Source organism: Mastigoproctus giganteus, chromosome 7 (assembly GCF_048544385.1).
Source record: "Mastigoproctus giganteus isolate SK-2022 chromosome 7, ASM4854438v1, whole genome shotgun sequence".
In the NCBI taxonomy this organism is placed as follows: Eukaryota; Metazoa; Arthropoda; class Arachnida; order Uropygi; family Thelyphonidae; genus Mastigoproctus; species Mastigoproctus giganteus.
The window spans coordinates 35,387,024-35,406,795 of NC_143581.1; the positions used below are offsets into that span (position 1 = coordinate 35,387,024).

General features: G+C 35.0%; 1 protein-coding gene across 4 annotated transcripts in view; it reads left to right on the plus strand.

The window, feature by feature from the left end:
* Spg7 (SPG7 matrix AAA peptidase subunit, paraplegin) overlaps positions 1 to 19,772 on the plus strand; it is a 300,063-nt gene that overhangs the window by 92,678 nt on the left and 187,613 nt on the right. For 3 of the 4 annotated variants that reach the window (XM_090377613.1, XM_090377612.1, XM_090377615.1), the window contains one exon: positions 12,951 to 13,100. The exons of the other annotated variant lie outside the window; for it this stretch is intronic. In XM_090377613.1, the coding sequence (XP_090233739.1) occupies positions 12,951 to 13,100 (150 nt within the window). The remainder of the gene's footprint in view (positions 1 to 12,950; positions 13,101 to 19,772) is intronic. 4 annotated transcript variants of the gene reach the window in all.

Consider the following 19,772-nt stretch of genomic DNA (forward strand, 5'->3'; position numbering starts at 1 on the left):
TTATTTACTTTATTATAATTTAATTTAGGTTAATATTTAATATAATTCAATGATAGATATATATATATATATATATATATTAATTATTAGTATGCATAATAGGTTAGATTTTAGCTTATAGTTTAATGAATACTTATGTGCAACGTTAATACCATTGTAATTATGCCAATTGGATATTATATGTGCCTGTATATATATATATATATATATGTGTGTGTGTGTGTGTGTGTGTGTGTGTGTGTGTGTGAGTGTATGTGTTTTTTTCTTTTTAATGCCGCTTTGACATATAAGTATTATTGCGCATCTGAATCTGGTAATCAAGTTAGCCCAACTAGGTTATCTTAATTCAGCATGGCCTATACATATTAATTTTATGAAAATGAATTAAACATATTAGCTGAAGGTAATGAAAATTCATTATCACATACTAATATACTTCATAAAATTAATATGTATAGGTCATGCTGAATTAAGATAACCTAGTTGGGCTAACTTGATTACCAGATTTGGATGCACAATAATACTTATATGTCAAAGCGCCATTAAAAAGAAAAACACACACACACACACACACACACACACACACACACACATATATATATACAGAAAAATATGAGAAAATAATAAGTACTTATTGCTGATAAATTCATGATTTCAATGTCTTCTTCAAGAATAAACTGTCAAAATCACAGGAAAGACAGCAAGAAGTAGAGCCTCTGTTTCTGACATAGCTACCTCCATATGTAAGCATGTATTTCATGTCAGAAACAGAGGCCTACTTCTTGCTGTCTTTCCCTTGATTTTGATGGTTGACACTTGAAGAAGACATTAAAATCACGAGTTTTTCACATAAGGAAGTAAGTACTTCCGTATTATTTTCTCATATTTTTCCGTGTTTTCCATAGTTCCAATCCCCGTTTGTAGTTCATTTTCTATTATCATCCTCTCAATTAACTTATATATTCATTATGGTCATTGGGTTCCTTCTGCCAAAAAAAGCAATGTCCCTAGTCCATAAACGATATTACAATTTTTTAATATACCTCTTCAATTTCTTTAAATTCAATTATAAACACGCACACTGAATGATCACAGAATTATGACCACCTATCTAATACTGTGTTGGGCTGGCATTTGCGTGGATAACAGCCACTGTTCACCTAGGCATTGACTCCACTAGACGTCTAAAGGCATCCATAGGAATCTGCAGAGCCATGCTTGCTGTAAGGCTTTCCATAGAGTCTGAATAGATGACGGTTGCATGTCCATATGCCTCACTTCATTCCAAAACATCCCTCAGGTGTTCAATTGGATTGAGGTAAGGCAAATTTGGGGGTCATTCAAGACAAGTGATATCTTGACTGTGTTCCTTGAACCACTCATGCACAGTGCAGGCCTGATTACATGGTGTATTATCATCTTGGAAGATTCAGTTTCTGTCCAGGAAAAAATGCAACATGCCAGGATGTACATGGTCTCGTAAGAGCTGCCAGTAGACCTAACAATTGTAATGTTGGTTAATATGCACCAGGGCTCCTAGTTCTTGCTATCAAAACATGCCCCATATTAAGCAACTACTGCCAACTGCCTGGATATTGGACATCATACATGATGGGTTTATGGGCTCGTGTTGCTTGTACCACATACTAAGGCATCCATGAATGTTATCCATTTCACCAGGTATTTGGACTCATCTGACCTGCAGTACACTTGTTTCCAGCCATCCAGTGTCCAACCAGCATGTCATGTTATTGAACCATAACATTTGCTATTGACGATGATCAGTGGTGAGGAGCAGGTGTTTCTTGGGTCATCTGCTGTGAAACCCTGTACATCTGAGTGTGTAGTGCCTCGTCATTTGGGATATTGTTCTTGCATTCCCCATATTGTATTGCGGTGTCAAATGCTACACAGTTACCTGCCATTGAGCCTGTACAATGCACTGTACCCTTTGCTCACTAGGAATCCACTTTGTATAATCTTTTACAGTTCTGTTGGTAGGAGGTGGTTTGACCCGTTCAATGCCATTCTTTGTATACCTTAAGCACAGTGGGTCATGAGCAACTGAAAAGATGTGCCATTTCCAATTTGGAAGCACACAATGCACAAGCTCCTATAATCAAGCCCTTTTGAAACTGTTAGATATCTTTACTATGTCTCATAACTGCTACTTTATCACTTTGACTTGCATGACCAGATGCAAATTACCACTGCTTTAGCTTAGGAGGCTGTTCAGCTTTTTATACTGCAATTTATGCAGCATAGTCCATTAGATGGGGTGGTCATAATTCAGTGATCACTGAGCGCATTTCTCATTCAGTTTTTTTTTTTTTTTTTCATACTGTAATGGGAAAATATTTTCATATTGTTGGGAGCTGTTTTTAGAAAATGAAATTTTTTAATCAAAGTGTTTTTTTTCCCATTAGTTTTTACACCCAAACTTTAAAGCAGCAGTGCAACATTGAGCAGATATTTCACATGGAATTATTTCAATTTTTGTATGAAATAGTGTAAGCTTTGTGAATCTATAATATCATGTTCATATCTACAATAGTTAAGTTTTATGAAACTTTAAAAATATAAAATATAATTAATATTAATAATACTAAATAAATCACTTAAACTGCTGTTGTCAAGTGAATTATATAGTGTAAAGAGTATTACATTAAGCAAAACTCACACACAATATAACTACTTGATAATTGTCAGCGTTTCTTGATTCTGTATTGAATGTCATCATGAGGCCTAAGAATTGGGGTAATAATGAAACCAAGATTATATAGTTTTAAATGTGGAGAATGTAGAGAATTATATAAAGATCAGAACAGGAGAATGTGGTAGTGCAGCTCCATAATCCACAGATATGCAATGATGTAAAAATGCACATCATTATAATTTGTACTTTTTAAACATTACAAAGAGGAACTCAAGTGATTGTTGGAGAGGGAAAGTTTATAATCAGTAATTTCATTATATATTATATACGAGGGCTGTTCAATAAAGAATAATCGTAATTTTTCATGAACGACCATACTGCTTGATATTTCTAGCTGAGTTGGATAATTTAAGACCAAACCAAACAGCAGCATCATATAGCAACTGTGCAGTTGACTTGCGCAAATTGTGACCTTGGCAGTTGGTCAAGTTTATGCCTGTTCAGTTTCACCTATGTAACAATGGACATGACACATGAAGAATAGTATGCTGCTCTCAAATTTTGTTTTCATCTCAAGAAAACATCAGCTGAAGTGTATGAAATGTTAAAAGAAGCTTATGGTGTTTCTATGCTTCCATATAGCACAGTTCCACAGGTGGTTTAGAATAATTTAAAGATAATTCTGATTCAATCACAAAAATCAGTGATCTTGGGGCTCTAATCACTCTCATTACTAAAACCATAAACTGCTTCTGAATTGTGAGAGAAGATCATTATATAACAGTAAGACAACTGACAGAGAGAATATCAGTAGAAAGTGCACATGGTATTCTCCATGACTATTTGCATTTGACACATGTTTGTGCACGTTCCAAGACTGCTCACACTAGAACAACAAATTCTCATGGAGGTTTATCAGGAGCTTCAGTGCTTAATGAAGATGGTGAGGTTCTGCACAAGGTGATAATGGTGGATTAGACATGGCTTCATTGTTTTGATCCAGAGAGTAAGCAATGAAGCAGTGGTTGGAAATCTGTCATTGACAACAGTGAAAAAAGCAAAAGTTGTGGCTCCTGCAGGAATGGTTATGGTCATCCCTTTTTTTTTTTTTTTGGACATTATTTCAGAACTGTACTGCACACTTTATGGATCACCTTCACCACAACTGCATGCAGGTGGGTAGATACTGCATCACAAACTGCGAGACCTCGTATTGTTCATACTTTCATTGAGTACTTAGCTAGCATCAATATCAGATATGTTCCTCATTGCCATACAACCTTAGCCATCGGAGGCGATTCTCAAATGCATGTCAAAAAATGGCTTCCACCATGTTTGTGAAGAATGGCAGAAATGTTGTAGGAAGTGCATTTCATTAATTGGGGACCACTTTGAAAGGACCATCAAAATATGGATGATTAATAAAGGTTTATTGTGAAAAAAAAATTATGATCATTCTTTATTGAACAGCCCATGTATATAATTAAATTACTGATCATAAATTAAGGTGATAATGGTTATTTTTTAGTTATATACATCTGTGTATATAATCAAAAAATATTTTGGATAGCTGTGGATTTGACCAGTGAGCTATTAAACATATTACAGACTTGCAATACGACCTAGTTCATTAGTCCTTGAATACTGACCTTTTGAGAATCCATTGGCTGTCTGAAAATGGTTAAATTATATTGAATTTTACAGATCAAATTATTCTCTGAATTAAAAAAACAAACAATCATAAATTAAAATTCTTAAGCATTTAAATGTCACTAAATGTTATCCTAAAAGCTTTTAAATAAAATCTTACTAATTGGGAAATATTTGTGGCTGTTACTGATTGTCAAGGTAGAAGACTGTTGAGAAAGGGGAGAGGAGACCTTATTAGTAGTGACAAAATGATGGAAATAAGCTTATGGAGCATCAGCAAAAAAAAAATTAAAAAAATGCTTAATTTGGCTATTCTTTCCAATAAATTTTTAATCCTTTTTAAAATTATTCAAATTACCTACTTACCACAACAATCAGTCTCTTTGGCTGAAAGCACATTTCCACACATTTCCTTTTCCAATTTACGTGTATTTATGTGTATATTGTCTGAGAAAGAATATGGGTGCCATCAAAATTTAGTTTACTTAACCCATTTAAAGCCTTACTTCCAAATTGAAGTATTTGGTATTCTTTCAAGAATACCAAATATTTCAATCTGGTATTTTTTCAAGTGTCAAATTTCCAAACACTGCAATTTATAGAACTGAAGTCTCTCTTGGTAAAAGTACTCATTTGTGCTACTGATTAATTTCATTTCTGTTCTCTGCATTACCTCTGCATCCGTTCCAATAGATCTCCACCTTTCATAAAATTAGGGTTCCAGGCCTATATGCAATGATCGATATGCAGCTGAACTATTGCCTTATACAACAGGATAATCACCTCCTTGTCCCTGCTGGCAATATTCATGTATATCATTGACATGACACCATCAGCTGTTCCAGCTCATAGGATTCTGTCAATGATGTGTCTCAGCAGCCTATCTGCATTGCTCAAAGAACTTCTTATCATACTGTGTAATTATCCCTAGATATGTTTCATTCTTTACTACTTTAAGTATGATACCACCCAAAAAAAAAAAAAAATTAAAAAAATATTTATTATTGGTCACATCTCAGTTACATAAATGTCCCACAGAATATAAACATATACATAAATGAATACAGTATGGCACACAGGCCAAATGGACTAATATGAGCATTACACAATTACATATACTGTATACTTTATTTGATATAGTGCATTGAATTAGAATAATTTAGCATACCATACCATTAAGTGAGCAAATAAATAACCATACCTTAATTAACAAAAAAAAAAAAAAAAAAAACACTAGAACATAACATGGTTATCTTGATTGAGAGTTTAATACGCTAGATAAGGGGTTCCTAAACTTTTTAGACATGCGGAGCCCCACATCAGAAAGAAAAAACATTCTAGAGCCTTGATAAAAAAAATACACTAAAAATGAGATATTTTGGTTCAAAGTCACATGTATCAAGTACAAGCATGTGCTCTTTACATATATAACATGCACATTGACAGTCCAAGGTCACTCAGAAAAGGCCAAATTTACTTTTTACTTTTACGCACAACATATTCTGATTCAATTTTATAGTTTTGGAAAAAAATATTAACATTCTAAAATTTCCTTGCGGAGCCCCAGATCAACACATAGTTTTTCAAACTTATGCAGAGTATAGTTTGAAAAAGCTGTGCTAGATGAAACAGCAGGGATCATAAGATAATAGCTATAGGTCAAAAATTCAGCTTGCTAATGATGTTAATTGTGAGCATTAAGCACCCCTGTTCTGTTGCATGTTAGCGTCAGAGATGACTTCTCTCTGTTATTCCTTGGGGCAACATGCCAGGCAACTTTAACCCATATAGAGAGAGAGTGTGTGCTCCAGGAGCATGAATATAACATGCTCCTGGAACACTGGAATTTATTTGTTACAGCTAAGGTCTTTGATGAAAGACCTTAGCTATAATAAAGTGTAAAATGTATTCATATTTTGTATATGCAATACTTTGAGATGTGGAAAAGGGAAATCTGTTCTTTCACATTAATCCAGCACAGCATATAATATTCTACAGATTTAAGAATTTTCACAGCAGTAGGTACAAATTTCTGAGCTATATTGCAGTCCACTTAAAGCCTCTATTATACCATACAAATGGTATGTAAAGGCTTCAGTAAAGTGGATTGACTAAACTGGAGGTATTCTTATATGCTGATGGTATTCTTGTTCTTTCTCAGACAATCCACATAAGGGGGACATAAATTTAAAATGGAATAGGAGGGTTGCAGAATATATGTGTGAAAATTGCTTTTAGCCAGATAATGATTGTTGAAACTGTCTTCCACTTGTTGTTATGGAAGTGAGTAATTTAAGTAAATTAAGGAAGGATTAGACAAATTATTAGAGGAGATGAACAAACTATGTATTTTATTTTTTTTTTTGGCTGATGATGTATCAATTTGCTTACTTGCATCATTTGCCACTACAAATTCTGGGATTATTGCAAACAAAAAAAATCTTGCATTTTGCATTTATCAGTTTTAAACCTCGATCTCCACTTTTCAGCTTATTGACTAATTTATGCCTGTCTTCTTGGAGCAGCATACCCTGATTACTATTATTTACCACCCTACCCATGTTTTTATCCATATAGAGTTGTGAATCCATGAAGGGCAGTGGCCAGTAATAACCTCTGTCCTCTCTTTCAGCCACTTTATCATCCCTGCTTTGAAAGGAAGAAGAAATTTCTGTTTATACTCCGGCACGACAACCAAGTCAGTAGAGTTTACAATAATTCGTCAATACAAATATTTATCGTATTTAGTTGTCACAGGCTTGAACCCCGGTCCACTCAAGGAACGTGTGCTATGCACTCTTGCTCATGACCACTCGGCTACGTCAAGCCAGTAATTTCTTCCCTGATGCCACATTGCTCCAGTTTGTATAGAAGTCATTTATGTGGAAAAGTGTGAAAAGCTTTACTGAAATCTAAGTATATGATGTGAAAATTATTTTTTTGCATCCAGTTCCTTTATGATTACCTCATAATCAGAATGGTGAGATAAGCTCTCCCTTTACCAAATTTTGCTGTAATTAACAGTATTCCTTTCAAGATGATCTTGCATTGTACTTGAACCACTGATTCCATTATTTCCCTGACACAGAAGTAATAGATGTGCAGAAATTTGCCTTTAGCCAGTGGGTGGTTGATTGCTGGAACAAGCTTCCATCTGTCATTGTGGAAGTTGACAGCTTAAATAAATTCAAGGCAGAACTAGACAAACTTTTGGAGTGAATGGGTGGGTGAAATGGGAATGGTTTTATTTTTTTGGCTGATGCTGTATAAGCTTGCTTTCTTGCATCATATGCCAGTACTAATGCCATAAGACTATATTACTCACTTTTCCCTTTGATCCCCAGTCAATAGGAAAGAAATTTTCACGTTTCCAATCTGTATGGACCTCCCCTGAATACACGGATGCTCTCAAAATTATGGCTAAATTTCTGCTTGTCTTTTGCTGCTTTTTAAATATAATTAGATAGGTTCCATTGACGCAGGTGCCTTCTTTACTTTTAGCTTCAACAATTTCTTTTCCACCTATCATTAAATCATTTAAGTTAGAATTATCAGTATATCTAATTGACAATCAATATTTATGCCATTCATATCCAATGGACCATGTGTTCACCCTTTCCCTCTGTATTAACATAAGCGAAGAATTATTTGCCATTTTTATTTGTGTTCTTAGCCAATTTATATATGTGTGGCAATAAAGTTCCTCGATTGGTGCAATAAAAAGAACACAAAGTAAATGATCAAAAATGGTTTTATTTTTATTCAAAGTAATCACCACCTGATTGATTTCATTTATTACACCATTCTAAAAGTTTCTGAAGATAGTCAGCAAAGGCATGTAAAGGGATGATGTTCAGTTTGTTGCTTACGTTTTTCTTTATGTCCTCAATATCCTGAAATCTCTTTCCTTTGAGGATTTCACCTTGAGCAAGAGGAAGAAGTCTGCTGGTGTTAGATCGAGAGAATAGGGTGGATTGTTGATCTGTATGGTGCCATGTTTCATCAGAAATGTCTTCACAACAAGTGTGGAACAGGCATTGTTGTGCAACAGGAATCAACTGCATTTCTATTAAAATTGGGGCCTCACCTGGGAAATGCACTTCAATAGTTTTTGAAGCACCGTGGAATGCAGCATTTACTCGCTCCTTCCTCTTCATGTGTAAATTCCTTGTGAATCACACCTGTTTGTTAAAAAACCTGATTAGTATCACCTTCATCCTGACTTCAGTAAACAAAACCTTTTGGACCTTGGTGATGATTTTAAAGTATAATGCATGTAGAGATTGTGCAAGGCTCAAGGGGTAGAATTTTTCTCACCCTGGTATGTGCTTGTTAACAGGAGAGACTGCTTCTGCAGGGATGGGATACACTTAAATAGAAAGGGTGAAGAATATTTGCTGATGCTATCGGGGCAGTGTTAGGTAGGTCGGAAAACTGCTAGCTTTGGGGGGGGATACATGGACTAATAGATTAACAGTAGCCACTGGCAGAGGTGAAAGTGATTCTTGCACTGCTTCTATTGGAATGAGCAGCAGCCTGGAAAACAAGATGCAGGGGATTTCAGAGACTGCTGGGAGTTATTGCGGTACAAGGAAACACATGGGTTGTGTTAGGGTAGCTAAGAATAGGAACAGGTGCATGTATACTTGCATATCCCAGTGCTAGGAGTTTGGTAAATAAATTTGATGAATTTGAGGTGTTGGTTAAAACATTCAAGGCAGATATTGTTGGGATATCAGAGATGTGGTGTCACACAGATATAAGGAATGCAGAACTGGAATATGGGGAGTACAATGTGTACAGGAAGGATAGACAGGATAGGAAGGGAGGAGGGATTATCCTATTAGTTAAGAAACACATAAAATCCAAGGAAGTGCAGCCAGTCAACATTGCTGGACAATGCAGTGTCAAGTCAGTTTGGTGTGAGCACTGGAAATCAAAATTGAGAGTAGGAGTGTTATAGTAGTAGGATTGAGAGTAGGAGTGTGTTATAATGACTGATGAGTATAATAATAAAAAACTGTACAGGGAAATAGAGTGGACCAGTAAATCAGGGAGTCTTATAATGGGGGATTTTAAATTCCCAGATATTGACTGGAATTTGTGGATTGGTCACTCACACACTAGTAAGGCTTTTGTGGATTTATTGGATGATTGTTTTCTACATCAGCATGTTTGGGAGGCAACTAGAGGGAGTAATACTCTTTATCTGATTATCAGTAGTGATTCTTCATGCATTAAGAATCTGCAGATAAAGGAAACACTAGGTGGCAGTGATCACAGTGTGCTGAAGTGGGATTTACTCAAAGAGGTAACTACCATCAAGGGTGAAGAGAAGGGTTTTTGCTTTCATAAAGGTGACTACGGAGGTCTGAGAGAGTATTTAAATTCTATACGGTGGGACCAACTGATGATGTTACCAACAGAAAATTCACATGGGAAGCATTGAAAGAATTAATCTTTGAAGCTACTAGGCTTTACATACCAACTAAGAAATATTGTTCAAGGTTTAGGCCTAAATGGATGTCAGATGAACTAATGAGACATGTGAGAGAGAGAGAAGAAAAATGCATGGGATACATAAATTAATGGGTGACATGGAAGCTTATGATAGATATAAGCTGGTCTCTACCCAAGTCACAAAGGAAGTTATGCAGGCAAAGGCAGATTATGAGAAATCTTTGGCAAATTATACAAACAAAAACAGCAAAGAGTTCTTTACGTATGTAAATTCTAAAAGGAAGGGGATGAATCAGATTGGTCCACTGGATTTCGATGGTTCAACTTTTGATGATCCTGCTATGGTGGCTAACAAACTAAATGAGTATTTTGCATCTACATTCACACATGAGGAGTTATTCAGGGAGAGGAATGCCAGAGGTGAACTAAACTCTGGCAATGAGCTAGAGGATTTTGTAATAACTGAGAGGAAAGTGGAGGAGAAATCGTTGAAGATAAACATGAGAAAGGCATCTGGGGTGGATGGGATCTATCCAGTTATATTAAAGGAGGCAGCAATGGAAGTAAGCAAACCCTTAGCCATAATCATGAGGGCTTCCTTGGACTCAGGGGAGATACCCATGGACTGGAGATGTGCAAATGTGACCCCAATTCATAAAGGAGGATCAAAGGGCGACACAAATAATTATATACCTGTTAGTTTAACTTCTGTTCCAGGGAAATTAATGGAGGGACTGGTTAAAGAAGCACTGCAGGAACATCTATACAAGACTTCAGTTATAGCTCGGACACAGCATGGGTCTTGTCTGACCCATGCTGTGTCCGAGGGGAAGTCTTGTCTGACCAATTTGATTGGATACTATGATGTGGTCACAAAGCAAATGGATGCAGGGAATAACTTTGATATCATATATTTGGATCTTAGAAAGGCTTTTGATACTGTTGGAAATGGAAAACTGCTGCACAAATTGGAGCAGTGTGGTATTAGAGGAAAATTGCTGCTATGGATAAAGGGATGGTTGAATGGGAGAAGACAGAGAGTGGTAATCAATGGACACTGCTCTTCATGGACTAATGTTATTAGTGGAGTTGCTCAGGGTTCAGTGTTGGTTCCATTGTTGTTTTCTCTATTGATTAATGATATTGATGATGGTATAATCAGGCTTAATCTCCAAGTTTGCAGACAATACGAAGTTTGGCAGGGTTGTTAATAACACCAATGACAGTACGCTGCTGCAACAGGATCTAGAAAAGTTGAGCAGGTGGGTTGAGAGGTGGCAAATGAAGTTTAACATTGACAAATGTAAAGTACTACATATGGGAAGCAGTAATCCCAGAGTAATGTATCAACTCTGTGGTAATACACTGACAGTGGTATAGAATTAAAAGGATCTGGGGGGTAATTGTGCAGGTAGATATGAAGTTTTCTGAGCAGTGCAGACAGTCTGCAAGAGTAGCTCATGGTGTCATGTCACTGATATACAGGAATTTTTCTAGCAGGGATAAGGAAGCAATTATCCCCTTGTATAATGCGATGGTCAGGCCACACCTTGAGTACTATACAGGTCTGGAGGCCTCATTTTAAGAAGGATGTAGAGCTGTTGGAACGAGTACAGAGAAGGGCAACGAGGTTAGTGAATGGAACAAAGGGTTGATCTTATGAAGAAAGGTCTAAGTTTTGCAAATTACAGTGTTTGGAGACTAGGCACCTGTGAGGTGATCTGATTGAGGTGTATAAAGCCTTGAATGGTTTGAGCATGCTCAATGCTAATGGGATTCTTCCTCTTCTCAGAATAATAACCTGAGGGCATAAATTCAAATTGAGGAAATAATCACCTGAGAGGGCATAAATTCAAATAAATGTCCGGAAGTTTGTCTTTAGGCAGCGGGTAGTTGATTGGTGGAACAGACTTCATCTTTTGCTGTGGAAGTTGATAGCCTAAATAAATTTAAAGCTGAGCAGGACAGGTATTTAGAATGAATGGAGTGGTGAAATGGGAGAGTTTTTTTTTTTTGGCTGATGCTGCGTAAGCTTGTTTACTTGCATTGTATGCCTCTATTAATGGTAATGCATGCTCTGATGCTTAGTCCCTGGGTCATACTGAAACATCCAACAGTCATCTCCTCGACACTCACTAGAGATGAGTGTTGGGTGTTGAGAAAATTAGGATTGTTTTGATAGGTCTGGATGAAGTCTCCACATAATGACACTCTTTGTTGCTTCTGCTCATCCGTGAAGCTATGTGATTAAAATTTTGCACAGACCTTCCTTTTTCCTTAAATATTCATGCAAAATTTGACAAAATTATCTCCTTATTGATATCCAACTCAACAGCCATCATTCTGAGGTTCTAAAAACCATCTGGTATTTGATCTGTTTATATGATTCAGACACACTGGTACAATTTAACGTTTCATCACTATAAACAGTTCTTAACATTTGATATGTTTCTGTTGCAGATTTGCCAGTTTAAAGCAAAATTTGATATTTGTTCGTTGTTCCATTTCAAACTTTGGATTGGTTGTTTCTTGCAACCTGTCAGCCTACTGGACAATCTCTATACCACCATCTGTTGAAGGAAATTTGAACTACAACATACCCTTATATTGTTGTTCCTCTTCTTTTCAAACTCATTTAACATGACCACAGCAGCACCAGTCTGGGAACTTTATTGCAACACCATGATAGGGTTGGGAATGTAATGATTTTTTTCAAGGATAGTTTACATTAAATGCATTGGTATGGAGGTTAAATCTAGCAGTTAACTGCTAATAGTATTAAGAGATAGCCATGAGAATTATTTTATAGTGACCTTATGTTTAGAAAAGATTTAACTGGATGTAAGACGAATTTTTCTTCTGCTCATCACCAAAATAATCGTAATCATTGCCAGTGATGTCTTCTTGATTAGATTTCTCCGAAATATTTTTGAGTTTGATTTCCAGTGGAACTCATTGAAACTCTTACTTCCATAAAATGTTGAAAAATTTTATAGCAATATTTATTATAGAGGTTATTAATTTTGAAATATTTACCAAGTGAAAAGAATTTTTAATATAACAGTTGTTTTTGGCTATCACTTATTTTAGTGAAATTTTTTAGTATTAAGTTGGCACTTCTGCCAACTTATATTGTTATTCCTCTTTTCAAGCTATGTTAAATGTGAAATTTTCTTCCTAATAGTCAAATTTAGGAAGAGCTAAGTTCACCATAGTAGACCCACATACTTCCTCAAAGAAGGGTGTCCGCTTTAAAGATGTTGCTGGATTGCAAGAAGCAAAAATGGAGATTAATGAATTTGTAGACTACTTAAAACGTCCAGAACATTACAGGGTAATGGTTTCACTTCTTTGAATAGTGTTATCTTAGATTATTTCAGCAATTCATAAGTCCCTTCCTAGCATATGAATTTGTTAGGGAATGGAGTTACACTTATTTACAAAAGAGATAAAAAATAATAAATAAAATTATGAATAACAAACCATAATCAAAAGACCCAATTCATAAAAAATTATACTATTGCATTATCACTGTCAGTGCTGGATTTTTTTTTTTGACTCCTTGACAAGTTTTTTCGTATTGGTTTAGTTTTGGAAGTCCAGAACTAACATCTTTTTTAGGACCTTGTTGGCGCCTCCGTAGCCAGGTGGAAAAGAGCAGCAGTGCGTAGCACACGCTTCTTGATTAGACCGGGGTTCGAGCCCATCACCACCAAATACGGAGCATTCGGAAAGGTCAGAGAATAACCACCGCATATCCCAGAGCAATATGGCCTTAGTTGCTAATGCTCCTAAAAACCAAAAAAACAACAACAGGACCTTGTTGATTTGAATTTTTATGCATATATAAACAGTACAGAAAGGCAATAGGCACAGCATATTTTCTGATGTATTATCCTTATTGGGCAAAATGATGCAAGTTTATATAGCATCAGCAAAAAAAAAAAAAAAAAAATTAAAAGCTTTTACTTACTTCATTTTTACCCACTTCATTTGCTCTTTCTTTATAATAATTTGTTTGATCACTTAAATTTATTCAAACTTTGATGTTTTAATAAATTTAAAATTAATTTTATTTGAAGAAATTAAGTAAACATAAGCCAGAGGTGTAGCATTTATGTGGCAACTAATGCAATACACCAGGATCTGCAGCCAAAAAGGGGGAAGAGGGGTTATGCATCTGTGGTATTCTTATTAAAATTAAAAATTGGACCCCAAATTGCAATTTGTATAGAGCAATGGTTCCCAAACTACTGAGATATATGGACTCCTTCAAAAATTAAAAACTGTTTATGGATCCCTTCAAAAAACAAAAATGTTTACGGACCCATATATATATATATATAAATTTTTTAGAAGAATGCTGCAGTAAAAAATATTATTAATTAATGATATATGGACCAGGGAAACTGCTATAATTATGCAGAAAGTACTCAATAATCATAATGGATACATAAGTTTGTAGGTAGAGAACATAAAGTTAGGTAGAGAAAGGCAAAGTGCTAGCGGAACTGCACTCGTAATTACAGAGAACAAAGAAGGGGCTGAAGATAAAAAGAAATAATAAGAATTACTTAATGCTGTTTATCCTATGACTTCAATGCCTTCATCCAGGGCTAGCCACCAAAATCAAAGGTCAAAAAACGGCAATAAGTAAGTAAAGCTTCTGTTTCTGACATGAAATATATGCAGCACGTGGTATAAAAAGAAGTAATAAAATGGGTTGGGGGTAGGTATCAAACACATGAAGTAATGCATCCCAGGATAGAAAGGAATAACAAGCTTACAAAGTAGTGGTAAATAGTGGCCGAACTTTGTTTAGGCTAGAAATGTGTTTTAAAGCAGGAAAGGAGCATCTCGAATATTGTGTTCAATAAACTAAGGGCTCACGAGAAATAAAAATATGGGGGGTAGGAAGCATAAAGAATACTGAGAAAGATGAAAAAAGATCGTGCTCGGGCAGTTCGGGATTGCTATTCCTGTTCCTATAGTAGGACCCTGGACATAAATTGACCCTGAACATTTCTGCTTTAAAACACTTTTCTCGCCTAAACAAAGTTCAGCAACTATTTACCACTACTTTATAAGCTTGTTATTCCTTTCTATTCTGGGGTGCATTACTTCATGTGTTTGATACCTACCCCCAACCCATTTTACATTCATAATTTAATTTACTATTTCTCTAACTTAGTTTCCAACTTATGACACATGGGATAGCTAGCAAAATTTAATTTTATTTTTGATTATTTTCTTAATTTTTCCAATTTCTTACACGCGGGGTTGCCAGCTTATACCATATATATTTTAGATCACATTCATTTGAAACTTTTTACTACTCCACTGCAGTACAGACCATCTGCTCTGTCATATACCTACACGACCCCAGTAAGTTATCTTATTTCTTTTTAATCTTTACTTTCAGCCTCTGTCGGGTCAGCCATGAAATATACGCAAGCCTTTTGATTTAAATTTAAATTTTAACCCTTATATGCCTTACCGACTTTTCACGTATACCACATGCTATATTTCATGTTAGAAATAAAGGCTTTACTTACTTATTGCCATTTTTTCCTTCGATTTTGGCGGCTGGCCCCGGATGAAGGTGCTAAAGTCATAGGATAAACAACATTAAGTAAGTAATTCTTATTACTATGCCACTGATACACGGTTTGCTACACCACTGACACACACACACACACTTAGATTTTCAAGCATCATCTTCTTAAAGTGTTACTTGTTATTACAGATATCTAATTGCCTTTCAGTGTTCCTATGTTAAATTCAGAAGTTAATTGTTCTGCTATTTGGTGACAATTACATTTGATAATGTGCTCCAGACACTCAGACTTTGCTCTATCACCTCACATTTTCAAATGCAGTTGCATCTGCCCATGGATGTTTTCTAATAATTCAAGATTTCATTTGCACTAGTGTTTGAATGCTCAACAAGTGCAGCCATTTACTGTGCTGTAGCACTTTCTGAATGTACATAGATGCAGCTTATTAAAAAACTTATTTAAAACTTGAAACTTTTCACAAAACAAAATAGCTTTTTTTATATACAATGTGATTGAAAAAACATTATTCATTTTCATTAACCATGCATATGGTAAATTCTCAGGTGCTAAATGATAGATAAATTCTGAAATTTTTTGGTATCCCTGCTGGAAGTGTAATTTTAGTTAAATCAGCTTGTGGAGACATTCTGTTAAAAGTATTTTTAATGGGTAGAAGCATTTTGTGCCCTCCAGTCTGCAAAGACAAATTTAGTGATTAGTGTGCAATGTGGTTTTCATACATACTACACACCAAAATATAAATAAATATACCTTTGGTATTAATGGTTTGTAAACAAAGGATATATCTGCATAGGGAAGAGCTCAGGTCACCTCAAGTGCCACTGATGAAAACAGTGCAATGTGTCAGAAAAGTCTTTCACTTAGAGACATAATTATGAGTTAAATAAAGTTTGAACAAGCCTGACATATTCTACAAAAGTGTTTACTTTTGAATACTTTCAAGTTGCTGTTAGTGCAGACCTTAAAACTGAATGACAAACATAAGCGTATGAAGTCAGTTTTCACTTAAGCAGGAAAGATAAAATCTAAAAATCTTCACCAAATCATTGAGTACGAATAGAACTTTACACTGAATAAAAATAAATAAATAGGTTTTGTGTCAGTTTCATATCAGAAAATTTATGTAACTTTCTTTTTTATGAAAAAAAGTCAATCAATAGGAATCTTTACTTGCATATGTAGACTAGAAAACTAATGCTTCAAATTAATGAAGATTCCACTGATTTCATCTTCCAACAAGTTGGTGTACCTCCTCACCTTTGTGTGATGTGTAAGAATATCTCTATAACACATTACCTCAGCAATGGATGAGAAAGGTATTGAAAAAGATAACATGGTGTTTTTAACTCACCTTCCCCTCAGATTTCCAAATCTAAAATCTCCGCATATCTCCTTAGGCAATGGTATCAGTTACCATAGATAACTGATTTCCTGGTTACCAAAGATTTCCTAGGCCTTTTGCCAGTATGGCAAAAGGCCTAGAAAAATATAGACTATTGCCTTATGGCTTATATTAATGCTTGCAGAGTCCATAGGAAACTTTCAGAGATTCTTTATTCATCTGTGTGTGTTCCAACAATAATAAATGCTAATTTTGATTTCTGCTGTTTTTAAAACTGTTTACTTCATTTTGAATTGCCCTTTAATTGGTGTAAATATTATACACCAGTTGCTTTATTTTCTAAATATTAGATTTCTAAAAATATACAAGGATCTTTATTGTTCTTTGATGAAGGGGACTGCTGCTCATAATAATGAGGCTTCTTTGCAATAGCAGTTGACGTCAGTTGGCTTGGCAAGAGCTGTTTGGTTTACAATAATTGGCCCCCCTGTCCAGTGAGCTGTCACACCTTGAGTGCCATGGGCACTAAAGGTGTGTGGTTAATATGTGTAGGTAATAATAACTTAAAGTTAAAAAAAAAAAAAAAAAAAAAAAACTGGGGACTTTATCACAAAACATGGAGTTCTGCTAGAAAATCCTCTGATATAAGTTAATGTAATTGTGTCTACAATCCTATCCAGACTTGACAGGAAGGATTATATGATTGGACTTTTGTCAGTTAATTCTCAATTTATTTATAGGGACTCTGTAAAGTTTATGATAGAGTTTTTTTCAGAATAGCGTACCCTGGTTGGTAGAAGGATTTGTTTAGTAAAGACGGAATTCGCTTAAACAGAAGTGTAAGGATCTTAGCTAATAACATAAACGGTCTTCAGGGAAACTGGTAATTGAACAACTAGAGGAATCATTGAAAAGATTCAGATTAATGGCATGGATTGTGATTCTTGCATTATGTGAAACTGTCGTGTTTAGCATACAATAATTTGTTAAGTAGCAAGGATTTGGTTTACAATAATTGGCTCTGGATTAGAGCCTGTTAGAGATTCTTCTAATATTAATACAGTGAGAGTCAGAACTAACTGTAGGACTGACTGTACAGGAAAATAATGAGAAGTTACTGAAGGATTATTGAGAAATGCTACAAGTAATCAAATATCACTTCTGTAAATAATTGCATAGAGTATCTTAGGAATACAAACATAAAAATAATACAAGCATTTCTTCCATGTTTTATATACTAATGTTAAATGAATTATTTTCTTTTCTTTTTTTTCTTAATTTGACGAATTTGTAGTTTTGGTAACTGAAATATTCTGATATACTGGGAACAGAATTTGAATATGACTAATGCTTTTGATCAGGAAGCACAAATATGCAAGAAGAATATATCCATTGGATTGAGAACATCAGAATAACATGGATCAGTTTGATGTAAAGAAGACCAACAAAATTGAGATTACACATGATGTGTTACAGATGTAATGAGTGTGATGAGTAGGATCATCAGGTATGTGTGCAGCTAGAGTGGCAAAGAAATCATATGTTTTTTTTGGAGGACTTGTAGATAAGATAGTTGCCTAGTAACAGCAGATAGTGTGCTTGTTCTTAATATATATAAGGTATTATTATTTATAGGAGTGTGGAGGTAATTAACATAAAAATTAAATAAATACAAGCATATGTTAAGCATGTTACTGCATTAGTTCAGTCATGGGGAACATTCTGTTCCCACTACAGATTAATTAAGTTTGGTGTTATTAATATTATAGTGGAAAGATCAAAAATTCTAAATCAAAAAACAAACTGGACCTTATTTTGAGGAGACTAAGATCAAACAAGGAAATTAACCTCCACATGCTACAATTAATCGGCTTCCGCAACAGTGTCCTTCCACATATGTTTGGTTTTACAGCAGGCCCTCATTATAATACGGTTTGCTTTATGCTGATTCACTATAATGCTGTTCTTATATTATAAACCGGTATCTGACTATAATGCTGTCACAAATCACTATAATGCTCTTTTACCAGTGTACAGATTGCATTTTTGGCATATTTAACGAAAACGTTTCATCTGATGGAGTCGATAGCTTGAAAATGAATAGCAAAACAGCATTAAAACGTTTCCCATGCTCAGTGAAATTTTCTCGCATGCTAATTTAATTGCAGTACAGTGACTCGTTACATAGTTCTGAGATCAACATTTTAAATAATGATCAAGTATATTGCTTGTAATATTTGCGTTTAACACTGATCATAACAAAACACTCAAGTATAAAACATTACTTAAAGCTGTTTTATGTAGCTAAAAACCTTAGATCTAATATAAAATTAATAACATTTCACTCAAGGACTAACAAGCAACAATCCTTAAGCAGATATTTCATACAACCTGAGACAATCACAGTTTCTAAAATGAGGAATGTTCCATGATTAAAGCTCACAGGAATTCAGAGATTACATGTACTGAATGTGAAAAGCTGGCTTTGTATTATCAAAGAGGTCTTGGGGCATGAAGTCCAAAAACTTTTCTGTCTATAGGAGGTACGTGATTGGTCCCAGGAGGTCCCCAGTCATGGAGGCCTCCAGTATATGACACACGATGAGTGAGTCTATGAGCAATAGAAAACCTTCCTTAAAAATGTATTATCTTATGTTTAATAAAACCACCCTTAGCAAAGGATTCACAGCTTTTTGCTAAAACTAATGCTCCCATAGTCAGTGGTGGATCTTAACAGAAAATGTGCATTATCTCGAAAATGGTTCATTTGCGGCCCGATGTTCACTGGGACTGTTTTGCTTATTTAAGTTTGTACTTTTCACCTTTAAATTATTGACCATCATTTTCGAAACACCCTGTATATATGTATGTAGTATATGGAGTTTAGCATGAAATAAAGTTTGAAAATTTTGCAAACACTATTTAATGAATAATAGAGATTCCCAACTTGTGGTATTTATATATCTTGGGATATGCTGGTTCACTACTTAGAAGTTGATGTATTTCAAAATTGTTTTCTAATAATAGATTGCAGGTGAACTGTAATTATAGTACATTTGACAGTCATGAAGCAGAATTAACAATT